The sequence below is a fragment of the Amblyomma mixtum genome, chromosome 2, assembly GCF_055824585.1.
Source record: "Amblyomma mixtum isolate Tamu chromosome 2, ASM5582458v1, whole genome shotgun sequence".
Taxonomy (NCBI): Eukaryota; Metazoa; Arthropoda; class Arachnida; order Ixodida; family Ixodidae; genus Amblyomma; species Amblyomma mixtum.
Window position 1 is genome coordinate 229,099,929 of NC_143013.1, and position 13,196 is coordinate 229,113,124.

Below are 13,196 nucleotides of genomic sequence, written 5' to 3' on the forward strand. Positions count from 1 at the left end.
GTTCGGGACTAGACTCGGCACAGATGAGTTCCGTGAACTCAGACTACGGTTCAAGTTCGTGCGGCGGAAGACATTCAAGGACAGTACGAATTCGAAAGCACGCGAGCGCAATGTGCCGACTCGCGCAGAATTTCAGCGTCGCAAGAGGCTCCCTTTAAGCTTGAATTTCGTTTTGTTTGATGAAGTTTTCGATATCTCCTGCAGTCTGAATTAATGAGGTTCCACTGTGCACATTATATGGCGGCTTGGGTACTGGCGGCGAGTGCGAACGAGGTCCGAAAAATCGAGTGGTCAGTTGCGGTGCGTCCGAAATTTCAAGCGCTCTTACACATTGGCTCTATGGGCCATGTCGCGGTGCCGCGAAAAAGTCCGAATAATCAAGCATGTCCGAAAAATCAGGCGTCCGAATTTTCGGTCGTCGACTGTAATTTGAACTGCCGGCTCTCTCCCGGCCCGTGTGTTTGTATGTCTGTGGCAACGGACACTCACTAATTCGGACATTGTACAGGTCTCACATCAGTTAATTCGAATGGGCTCCGGCGTGTCCAGGTAGGACTGGCACGGCAAGAGATCATCATAATAGCCCTACTCAAAACTAGAATTCCTTGCTGGATAGTCATGTGTGCACTCCTGACATGCGCGTGATGGCAGGCATGATGACAAATGGACGGCCCCATGTCCAAAAACACTCGGACCACTTAGTTTCAGTTTCGCTTTGCTGAGCTTTGCATCAGCCCACTGCAACATAGTTTCGACCAGCCAGCATCAGCCAGCCAACCTAACCCGGCTGAGCATTGTTTCAGAGGCTGGGCATCACTGATGTTTTCTCCCCCCCACCTACCCACCTTTTTTTCGCCACTTTGATGCCTTTTCCTTCGCTTGCGTCTGCATAGTTCTATCCTTCTAGTGCGCTGAAACTGTGTGCTCATCACGTGCCGTTCACTGTTTGTGCTGCAAAGCCTCCTCGCTCCCAATAGTATTGCTTTATAATGGGTGTGGCACGGTAGCAATGGAGCTCTACCACATTGCACCGCACCGTGAAGGATATGGGAGTCCCTTCATGATTTTGGGGCAGTTTTTCTTCTATGCTTCCACCAACAGTATGCACTCAGTAGATAAGTGATCGAAAAGGTGAAAAACAATCACTGCCGCGCTGTTCTCATCCTAAAATGGGGCAAAAGTTGTCCAGTCATTCAACAAATAATTTTACTGTGCTGTAGGCAATTCTTGGTAGTGTCTTCGGGGTCATTCGATAAACATTTGGATAATTCGAACATTTTTTTGGCAGTCCCTTGAGGTGCGAATTAGCAAGCTTTTACTGTATTGAGAAAAATGTGCTAGCAAATCTGGGATTTGGCGGACATCCTGCTAGCTACTGATGGCTGGTGTTTACCAAGGCAGGACAAGTAAGGTTGTCTCACAAATGGAGAACATTATCAAGGGCAATTGCTCATCTCGTCTTCGATCATGTGGCATTCTGGGAAACTTGCTCGTCTCTGTTGTGACTTCTTGGCTTCTCCGGTTGCTTGCTTTTGTCTTCTCCACGCTCGCCTAGTGGGAGTGCATGTGAGAAGCGTCCCTGCTAGGGATCTGTGAAAGACTTGAAATGATACTGGATGATTTAAAAGCCTGGAAGATTGCTAAGGCTAAGTTCAATGGGCAGGTAGCTCTCGAGCACATGCAGCAAATCTCGCAGGCAACATTGGAAATACACCAAGTCGCTGCACCTTTTTACATCACACGTTTTTACATCACACCTTTGTACATCACACCTTTGTACGTCACACCTTTGTACATCACACCTTTGTACATCACACCTTTGTACATCACACCTTTGTAAATAGTGTGTTGGCTGTGCGTTGCTGCTGCAGCCATGAGGCCCCCTTCATTGTGCACCCTTGTCTTTCTCCTGTGCTCGCAGTGCCTGCTGATGCTTCAGCTGGTGGTGCCCACCCACGAGACAGACCCCGTCAACAGCCTCGAGCTGGCCGCTCGAGTTTGGGTGGCTCGCTTCGACGCCAAGGACGAGATCAAGACCCTGGCCGAAAAGTGGGTTGCTTATTTTATTATACAGCGAGAGCTGTTTTTCTGAGCCTCTCTATGCAGGTGCCCCACTGAAGCTGGTAATGAGAGTGATTCTCCGGGGAGCACCTGTTACTGGCTGCTGTTTTACAGCAACTAGCTGCTATAGAGCTGTTCCGACAAATGGACTTCACATAGTCCATCACCCCCTTGAGGCAGTCACGTGAACAGCCGGGACACTGCTGAACAGCTGCTCTTGACAGAGCTCTTCTCCACAACTGCGCATTGTGCCGAGTTTTGAGTGGCAGGTAGTAAGAGTACAGTGAAAGCTCGTTAATTCGACCCCCGTTAATTCGGAAAATCGGATAATTCGACGCGCACGCGAGGTCCCTACAATTATACATAGGAGTCTATGGGGCGAAACTCTCGTTAATTCGAACAAGTTTTGCCATGCGTCGGTTAATTCGACTCCACTCCGCCGCCCGCCAAGCCGGTGCGCCGAGAGCAAAAAGAAAAAAACACTGCCGCGAGTGGTGCTACTGTACGCTGATAGGCCATCTGTACGGTCATCGTCGTCAGCAGCGTGAGAGAGGGCGAGGGAAGCCAGGTTAGCGGCGGCCGAAGCGGCCTTCGTTTTGGCGTGTGTCATCGTTTCCACGTGTTCTTGCTGTTGCAATCGCGGTTATTTAACCATAAGGCGGCGCCTTTTTTGGTAATTGCGCGCTTTGTCAGCGTGTTTACTGTGCTGCTTGTTGTTGCTGTTTTGTTGCGACTGAGAGAATTGTGAAAGGAAATTGCACGGGCCTGCCTACTGGCTCAGCCGAGCCACCACCACTGCCGCGTGCAGATAGAGGAGAGTTAAAAGATCAGAGGAAAGATAAAGAGAAAAGATAAGACGCGCGTCGCAGCAACAACCGCGTCCGCCGAAGCGGACGCTGGCTGAAAAAACAGATAAGCGGCCGACGCCGCGCTGGCTTCCCCTCCTCCCCGCGCTGCTTTCGAATGAGTAGCGCGCAGTTCCTGCACGCCTCGCCTTTGTGTCCTGTCAGCTGACCGAGGATGAAATAATTGAAGTGTCAGGTGCTGACGACGATTTGTCGGAAGGTGACGATTGTGAGCAGTTGTCCCAAATGCTGAAGTGCACTGAGAAAGAAGCCGCAGATGCCTTGTCCGTGCGGGAGGACTTCTGTGAACAAATTCCTGACGGTGCGTGTGCCGCGGAGCACCTGGCAGCTGTTAGACCTATCTTAATCGCTCAAATTCGCTTGAAAAAGCAGACGACGATAATAGATTTCTTTGCCAAATAAAGGTACGTCCTGTTGCTGCAAACATTGTTTTTTGGTGTTCATTCGATAATTCGACATTCGGATAATTCGACAATTTTTTGCGGTCCCGTCAGTGTCAAATTAACGAGCTTTTACTGTATATGTTTATTTGCGGCAGGTATGACTGCTGATCCAGATCATGAGAGGGAAATAACTAGAAGAATAAGAATGAGGTGAACTGCATATGGCAGGTTCTCTCAGATTGAATGGCAGTTTACCTTGTATCCCTCAAGAGAAAAGTATACAACAGCTGTATCCTACCAGTACTCACCTATGGGGCAGAAACATGGAGGCTAACGAAAAGGGTTCAGCTTAAGTTAAAGACAACGCAGTGAGCTATGGAAAGAAAAATGATAGGTGTAACGTTAAGAGATCAGAAGTAGGCAGAGTGGATAAGGGAACAAACGTGGGTTAATGACATCTTAGTCGAAATCAAGAGGAAGAAGTGCGCTTGGGCAGGGCATGTAATGCGTAGGCAAGACAACCGCTAGTCCTTAAAGGTAACAGAGTGGATTCCAAGAGAAGGCAAGCCTAGCAGGGGGCGACAGAAAGTTAGGTGGGCAGATGAGATAAGAACTTTGCGGGGATACGGCGGCTGCAACTGGCGAGGGACAGGGTTAATTGGAGAGACATGGGAGAGGCCTTTGAACTGCAGTAAGTGTAGTCAGGCTGATGATGATGACCTCCCAAGGTACCTGCCAAGCATCCCTCCATGGCCGCTCGCAGACGTGCTTGTGACAGGAAGCGCAAGCACAAGCGATGACAGGACCCATCTGTGTGCGAAGCCAAGTGTGAATGTGAGAAGACTTTTTGGCCAAACTGAGCATCCGGCATCAGCTACTTGCTGAATTACGTCAAGCCACTAGCTTAACCGTTGCAATTGTTATTTTTTAGTTGTAGAGTCTCTGGTCACAGGGATCAGCATTTCGCTTGCCATTTCAGTTCACGGCACACGAATGCCAGCTGAGTTTCTTCTGAAAAACAGCATGAAAACGATGCTTTTTACAGTTGAATCCCGGTACAACGAACGCCGCTTCAACGAAATTTTCGCCACAACGAAGTAATTTGCATTCCCCGTGAAACCCCCATAGGACTTAATGTATTAAAATTTCCTCAAAAACGAAGTACTTTGCGAGCACGTGTTCGCTTCTACGAATTTTTTTTGCGAATTTTCGCGGGTGAGTGGCCCCTCCGTCTTGTCTTTCTTCAGAAGTTGAGTGCTGAAGAGCGACTTTCCCGTTCCCGCCGTTAATTTTTTTGCATCGCAGACTGTTGGGGGGGGGGTACGCGCACTCAATCGCACATCCTCCTCGCGCACACCCTCGTGTGCTTTTTTTTTTTTCTCCAGATGCCCACGTGATTTTTGAAGTGACGTCACGCCCAGCTCATTGGCTCTTTGCTGGGCTTCTTCGATTGATGTAGCTCGCTGTCATGGTGCTCGCGGTTTCCTGTCAAGCACGAAAGCGCGTCATGATCACTTGCTAGCGGTGTTGGCTGGTAAGCGTTCGCGGCCTCCAAGCGAAGAGGGGCTCCTCGAAAGCGCGTGTAAAATGCGCCAGCGCACACCATCTGCTAGCGTCTTCGGCCGCGTCGTCTGCTAGGCACCGAGCGCGTTTCAGGCAGTCTGTGTGGACCGGTGGGCGGAGCTTCGTGTCCTGTCGGAGAAAAAAAAAAAGGAAAACGCGAGAGTGCAGGAAGAAGCCCACTCCGCTTCACCATTTCTTCCTTTGTGTGTGCACCGTTTAGCGTAGTCTCGTCGCGCCTCTGCTCTGCTGAATTCCTAGGATGTCGCCGCCGGCGGCAGCAAGCCCGCGAGAGCGCCGTGGTAGCACGCAGCGGTGCAGATGCGATGAGGCCCGACGGCTCTCGAAACGATGTGGGGGAGGAGACAAGTAGAGGAGGTGGTGAAAGAAGGAACGGAGAAGAGGAGGAGGAGAGGCGGCGTTGGGCGAGAAGAGAAGAGGAGGAGGAGAGGCGGCGTTGAGCGAGAAGAGAAGAGGAGGAGGAGAGGCGGCGTTGGGCGAGAAGAGAAGAGGAGGAGGAGAGGCGGCGTTGGGCGAGGAGACATATGCAACGCCAGCCCGGGATCAGCCGACTCGTCTGTAATTTCTCGACAACGAAATTCCGCGACAGCGAAATTTTTCGTACGCCCCGCCGATTTCGTTGTGGCGGGATTCAACTGTATTAGCTGTTCCTCTGCCATTCCGTGTGTATTGCATTCAACTCGACCTCATTTGAAAGAGTGGGTTTTTCATACATGCTCCTCTGTGGATTAGCGAAGATGAGTCTGTGTTTCAGTGTGAGACAGGTTGTTTCGAGACGCATTGAGACCCACACGTGTGTGTGTTGTGGTGGGGTTCCAGGCTGTGGCGGGAGCTGAAACTGGAGCCCGAGCCTGCCCTGTGTGCCCGGCTCCTGTCGGACGTGGGCCACCCTCAGGCGGAGATCCGCAGCACGGCTGCGCTGGCACTCAAGTCGCTGCTGCAGGCCTTCCCCGACTGCCTGCACGAGGTGCTGGTCCAGCTGATGGACGCCTACCGCCAGCACCTGCAGGTGGGTGATCCAGGGAAAGGTCTTTCATTTGTGAGACATTGATTATTCAACTACAGTGAAAGCTCGTTAATTCAAAACTCGATAATTCGAATTTTCGGATAATTCGAACTACACTACTTGGTCCGGCCAAGCTCCATAGAGATCTGTGTATAAAAAAGCCCGTTAATTCGAAAGCGAGTCGGTTCCGTTACGGATAATTCGAACTACGCGCCACCGCGTCTGGGCGGCTTGGCACACAGCATGTGGCCAAAAAAAAAAAAAGCACCTCCTCCGCATAGTTAGAGGCTGCGTACGTCCTAAACGGGCACAGAAGATGGAACTAGATAAAACCTTGGAAAAGTGGGTAAAGCTTAAATGGCACCATCACCGGCGCGGTGGCCGGCGGCACCGGAGGGTAGGGTTTGGGACCGCACTGGCGGCTGCCTACCCTCTTTTCCGCGCAACCTCCGGAACTCGCATCTAAATACTCGTTAATTCGAGCCCTGTTAATTCGAAAATACGGATAAGCACTGTCAGCGCGGTCCCAGCCAACGCCCATGAAGGCTATGACTTCGGACCGGCGCTACAAATTACGAGCGAAAAACTTTTTTTTTCTTTGCGAGTGTCGTCCATGCTTCCACCAATCGGTCGGACGCGACGGAAGCACGCGCTCAGCCGCGAACAAGACGCCCGCTTTTGAACTAGGCTTGCGCAACCGAACAAGCGCTGGCACTTTGCCAAAGTTCGCTTCCCCCTTGCTGGAGCTACCCCCCCCCCCCCCCCCCCCCCCCCGGCCTAAGAATCTGAAAAAAAAAAAAAAAAAGCGTCAGTCGTTAACGCTTCCCTCCGTTTGGCACCGTCACGGCCCACAACGCATTTCTTGGCGGCGCGCCAAGATGCTGCGCAGCGATAACAGTCGTTAACGCTTCCCTCCGTTTGGCACCGTCACGGCCCACAACGCATTTCTTGGCGGCGCGCCAAGATGCTGCGCAGCGATAACAGTCGTTAACGCTTCCCTCCGTTTGGCACCGTCACGGCCCACAACGCATTTCTTGGCGGCCAAGATGCTGATAACATCACTTATCGCTGCGCAGAATCTTGGCGCGCCGCCAAAAGCGTTGTGGGCCGTGACGGTGCCAAACGGAGGGAAGCGTTAACGACTGACGCTTTTTTTTTTTTTTTTTTTCAGATTCTTAGGCAAAAATCGGGGGGGGGGGGGGGGGGGGGGGGGGGTTCATTATGTGAGTGGGTTCGTTACGCGAGTAAATACCCTACATATACCGTAATGCAAATGGTTCTTGTCAGTTTTTTCGTGGCCATTCGATAATTCGAACATCGGATAATTCGAACTTTTTTCCCGGTCCCGTGAAGTTCGAATTAACGAGCTTTTACTGTATTATGGATCATTTGGAGAAACTGCCACAGTCCCATTAGGATGCGTAAAGCTCCATGCATGGAAATAAGAATTTATTTGTTTAAAATCAGTTTCACTGTCAGTAATTAGAGCTGTGTGATGCCACGTCTGCTTATCCGACTCGTGCTCCAAGCTACTTGTGTTGGCCAAGCAATAGGTGGTGTGAAAGCAAATTTATAGACACGCAGTAAAAAGAAATTACGCGTTATTTGCTTTGTAGGGCCCCTTTAGCTCTTGCCCTGGTACACCCCGCCGCGGTGGCTCAGTGGTTACGGCGCTCGGCTGCTGACCCAAAAGACGCGGGTTCAATCCCGACTGTGGCGGCCGAATTTCTATGAAGGCGAAATTCTAGAGGCCCGTGTGCTGTGCGATGTCAGTGCAAGTTAAAGAACCCCAGGTGGTCGAAATTTCCGGAGCCCTTCACTACTGCGTCCCTCATAGTCCGAGTTGCTTCGGGACGTTAAACCCGAATAAGCCAATAAGCCAGTCTTGCCCTGGTACAGTTGTTTTTGCCACGGTTGCCAGGCATAATCAGCATCTTTTGATGTGCCGTACTTATCGAAGTATCAAAATGTACTTAAATGTGGGGTAGCGAAGATGCACATATTTTGATAAGTTGGCTACCGAGAAGAAGGGAAAGGTAGAGAAAGCACTACTTACTACATAGGAGTGTAGTAATAGTGCAGGTGTGAGGTCACAGCACTTCCTGCAGTTGCATAAAAGCCGGTGCATCCTTTGTATGGGTGCTGCTAGACTGGTTTTGCAGCACTATAGGACAAGTGCTAAATGGTTGCAAACTACTCCAGCTAGTGTTTTCGAGAGGAAGAGGCTTAGTGGAATGTGTTAACAGTATCTAGTGGTGCCATGCACTGCCAAGTTTCGCAGCTCGGCAGTGAGGTTCGAAGTCGTGACTTGCTTCTCTTGGGGTGAAAAACAGCGCAATCATCAAATGAATGCTGCTGAATCACTGGAAATTCAAGCAGTGGGTTGTGTGAGCTGAATTTCAACTCGCGTGCATTTCTTGCAGCGTCCCGAGCCAGTGCGGGACAGCTTTGGGCGGGTCATCATGGAGCGGCCGCCCGATGTGTGGGAGCCCCGGAGTGGTGTGGGGCTGGCCCTGGGTCAGCTGGCACCCCTGGTGCCTCCGGCAGCCGTGTCGGAACTCATGGAGTTCTATGTGCACGAGGCCCTGTCGGAGCCCCACCCTGTGGTGCACAAGGCCCTCCTGGACGCTGCCACCGCCCTCGTCGACTTCCATGGAAATGTGAGGCACATTTGCTTGGCAAGCATGCAGACCTGTGTGTGTTTCACAAACTTATTCAAGCTGCACTGACTCTGGCTTGACTGGGCAGCCAGCCTGTGTTAGAAGTGGTCACCTCGTGTTTTCTCTTAGCAGACCTACAATGTCCCGGTTATGTGATTATCTGCTGCAGTAACCTTCTCTGCACTCAAGCAATTTTGAATCGCAACTCGGAGAAGTTCCTTTCCTCATCTCTTATGTGGGCTTCATTGATTTCATAACTGCTATCATCAGCACCATCCTCATCCTTTACTTGCTGTTTTTCCATCCTTGCTTCCAGTGTTTAGTAGGGGCCAACTCTTCAAAATTATCTCAGCAAATTATTTGTACGAGGGTAGGGGTGAAGAACAGAAAGCATTAGATAGCCTTCTGCATTGTTCGATCTTGGGCTAGGACAGCAGTCTTCCATCGGGGAACTGCCAGAAAGCTGATCCTGTGAAGGCCAAGCACGTAACATGGGGATAATGTACAACATTGGGAAGCACAGAAACACGTTTCAGTGGTACAGTAGAACACCTCTATGGTAAAGTCACCTGGACCAGCAAAAATCTACTATACCAGTTGTTAATGATGGTATGACATGGCACTGAGGATGCTCTGTGGTAATTAATTGGCTAGTTACTAAACACAGTGTTGGTTTATAAAAGGAAAACTCATTTTCCGTCCTGCTGTTGTTGTTCCTTTATGTGATAGTTATTTATTCTCGGTTTTCATGTTATCACATTTATATGTTGTTGAAATACAGTCAATCCCGGATATATAGAACCCGGATATATCGAATTATTGCCTATATCGAACAGATGTAGAATCCCCTTGGGAATCTCATGCAAAAGTATAGCAAATTTGTTTACGTTTATCGAACTCCTGTGCACCCAATATTTGATATATCGAACTCCGTGCCATGCCGAGCCCCCGCAAATGCGCTTCTCCCAGTAGCGCCACCCTGGAAGTGGGCTTCTTCCACTAGCGCGCGCTCCTGCAAATGGGCTTCTCCTAATAAGAGTTCACGCGGCGCTGGCCTTGGACAGCTGCGCTCTTAGTCACGTGATGGGAACTTTGTGGGGGGTGTGAAAGGAAATGGGAATGGCCATAAGGAGCTGGGAAGAGGGAAATCGTGCTGGCCGCAGGCCCACAGACGCCTAATTTCTGATGCTCACATCGTGGCTGACATCATCGATACCGAGGAAGCGGACCCGAGCAGTGACGAAGATTGTGCGAAGAGGCCCAGCCGCCATGCACTGCGGCTGAACTTGCATCCGCATTCAGCGTCATTCGTCGCTGTTGTGGAGCAATGGAGGGCACTGGACTTTCTCATTTGGATACTATCAACAAGCTTGAGGACAGCTTAATGAACTGCATGGTGCAGAAGAAGAGGCAAGCAAAGCTCACTGACTTTTTTCTTGCGAAGTAAAGCGCGCTGATCGCAGAGTTGTGCTTTCGTTTTTGTGGACTTAAGAGGAGTAAATCGGTAAGTTCCCACTTGCTACGATCCCGGGAAATTGTCCGAGATTTGCGCAATTTTAAAATAAGCGTCTAATAGGCATATTTTATATTTCGAATTATTGATATATCGAACTTTTTCGCGATCCCCTTCGAGTTCAATATATCCGGGATCGACTGTACTGCATTTGAACAAATACGATGTATGCGGCTACAAATATAATGAGAGTTTCATTTCATGTAAAAACCTAAGTTTTGCGTGAACATGCTATCATTTTCCGCAGCCTCAACATTGTTTAAGAGGCAACAGTTGAAAAATGCGCAACGCAGTCGAGGCGGCAGCACCGCTTATGCAGTGCCACCGCTTCCCTGTGCTTTGCGCTGCCGTGCTGCAAATGTTTGCCCTTATCTTCCCTTTTTCACTTTACCTATATCCGAGTTTTTACTATATCCGAGTTTTTACTATATCCGAGTTTTTACTATATCCGAGTTTTTACTATATCCGAGTTTTTACTATATCCGAGTTTTTACTGTATTCGAGTTTTTACTATATATGAGTTTTTGGTTGGTTTAGGTTTATGGGGTTTAATGTCCCGAAGCAACTCAGGCTATGAGGGACGCCGTAGTGGAGGGCTCCGGAAACTTCCACCACCTGGGGTTCTTTAACGTGCACTGACATCGCACAGTACACGGGCCTCTAGAGTATATGAGTTTTTACTATAGCAGTGTTGTACTACCATGAAAGGAAGAGAATAGGCTTGAGGAGGATTGCATAAATGAAAGGGGAAGAAGAAGCATGTATTTCAGCTCAGAGAGGGTGAAGGTGAAGTGAGAGGGTGAGGGTGTAGTGGACTATGGACAATCACTTCACCAGCAGCCTATGCGAGTACCTCGCCGAAACTGGTCTACACTCCTTCTTTTAACTTTCTCTAACCTACATTCCACTCCCCCTTTTCTCAACTTATGCTTCATGGCAGACTTCTCGAATGAAAAAAAAAAAGAGCTTGGGGAAGGCAGCACTGGTGTTGTGGATGTATTTGCAGAGCAAGGTGAACACGCTGCTGCCCCTGTTCGAGCGGTTCCTGGATGAGGCCCCCCGGGACCAGAGCTACGACCAGGTGCGCCAGAGCGTGGTGATCCTCATGGGCACCCTGGCCCGCCACCTGGACAAGGACGACCAGAAGGTCAAGCCCATCGTCAACCGGCTCATCGACACCCTGGCCACTCCCTCCCAGCAGGTGCGCCCCTCTCTGGTGGCTCATTTGCTGCTGTTGCTTGCCAGAGGGATGTAGTAGTCAGTGTGGGATTCCTCTAAATCTGGCACAAATAAGTAGGCATGCAGGAAAGAATGTGTGTTGTTTTGTTAGCATCACTTATTAAAATGAATGATTTCACAATTCCTTGCTGTAGTACTGTTTGGGACTGGGACTTTACTGTGTGGTGGAAGCGCCAGAGCCTTGACGAAAGGGCAGTAAACTTAGGTCGAAGCTGCACCTACCTTCAATAGAGTAGTGAATCTAGGAAGTATGACAGTGCATTTACTGGAACCAACAATGAGGAAAGTGCAGCTAGAAATCCTGGTAAACCAGCTGTGGGTGTGCTAAACCAATAAAGGTGAAGCTTGATTCAGTGCCGCCACATCACCCTAGGGAGACAGTGGGAGAAGGTGACCTGAAGCATTGTCCTCCTGTGGCAGGTGCAAGAGGCGGTGGCCACGTGCCTGCCCCCACTGATCCCGGCCATCAAGGACGAGGCGCCTGTGCTGGTGCAGAAGTTGCTGACGCAGCTGCTCAACTCGGAGCAATACGGCGAGCGGCGGGGCGCAGCCTATGGTTTGGCCGGCCTTGTGCGGGGCCTGGGCATCCTCTCGCTCAAGCAGCTCGACATCATGAACACACTGACCGAAGCCGTCCAGGTGTGCAGCTCTTGTTGCCTGCTTGTTTTCTTTGGTGTTTTAATATGATAGCATTAGAAGCTCCATGGGGCCGAAATGCGTCGTCGGTCATAAAATGCTCCCCATTGGCAGTAGGGGAAGCAATGTCTCCAGACTGATGTGTTCCCATTGGCTGGAGGGAAATGATGTCACCAAATGGGAGCATTCCCATTGGATGGTGGAGGGGAGTGACGTCACCAAGTGGGAGCATTCCCATTGGATGGTGGAGGGGAGTGACGTCACCAAGTGGGAGCATTCCCATTGGATGGTGGAGGGGAGTGACGTCACCAAGTGGGAGCATTCCCATTGGATGGTGGCGGGGAGTGACGTCACCAAGTGGAAGCATTCCCATTGGATGGTGGCGGGGAGTGACGTCACCAAGTGGGAGCATTCCCATTGGATGGTGGAGGGGAGTGATGTCACCAAGTGGGAGCATTCCCATTGGCTGGTCAGAAATGACGCCACCTAGTGGGACCATTCCCATTGGCTGTAAGAAAATGTCACTTCCAGTAAAAGCATCAACAGCTAATGATGCTATCGCATTGCCAGCACATAATGTAGTTGAGGTGTTTCTGTGAATTTTTTTTCTAGTGGCTGCTGTGTTTTGAACAGTAAGCCTACAGTAGCCAATGCTTTGACTCCACATTTCAAGTAGGCCACAACAACAATTGCAACTTTGTGCTGCCTTGCACTACAGTACAAGCCATGCTGTCAGTGCACCACCCGAGACGCATGCTGTTGTATGCTGATGGAATGACACAGGAGGTCTGGTTGAAAAATCAGCATTGCACTATTCCTGAAGGACATTTCTTGTGGTTAATAATTATGTTTATAAAATGTTCCAATCTACCTCTTTCTGGCATTTAAGAATCTTTAGCACTCATTCAGTATGAAGCCAGTTTTTTTGGGGGGGAATGGGCCCTTTTATTTTTATTGCAGTAAAATGCTGCTGTTCTGTTTCTTAGCGTTGCATTCCCTTGGCTGCATTTTTCTGTGCCAGTCTAAAAGTAACTTCCCTTGAACCGCATGAAAAATAAACTGTTTTAATTGCAGTGGTACGAGCATGCCTGCACTATTATTGCCTATGTCAGCCTGTGCAACGAGTGTTAGCAAGTGTGATATGTTACATCTCTGTCATCTTTGGCTCTTGTACTACTCATTTTTTGTGCTGCTAAGCTATGAATCGCTCCCAGTTCGGTCATTGTTCCATTCTTTTAGGGGCATGCAATT

At 49.9% G+C, this 13,196-nt stretch overlaps 1 protein-coding gene across 1 annotated transcript in view; it reads left to right on the plus strand.

The window, feature by feature from the left end:
- Positions 1-13,196, plus strand: part of l(3)80Fj (lethal (3) 80Fj) — a 117,160-nt gene that overhangs the window by 58,017 nt on the left and 45,947 nt on the right. The window contains exons 27-31 of the mRNA XM_089573274.1: positions 1,922-2,049; positions 5,711-5,900; positions 8,321-8,557; positions 11,077-11,271; positions 11,730-11,948. Coding sequence (XP_089429400.1) covers positions 1,922-2,049; positions 5,711-5,900; positions 8,321-8,557; positions 11,077-11,271; positions 11,730-11,948 — 969 coding nt within the window. The remainder of the gene's footprint in view (positions 1-1,921; positions 2,050-5,710; positions 5,901-8,320; positions 8,558-11,076; positions 11,272-11,729; positions 11,949-13,196) is intronic.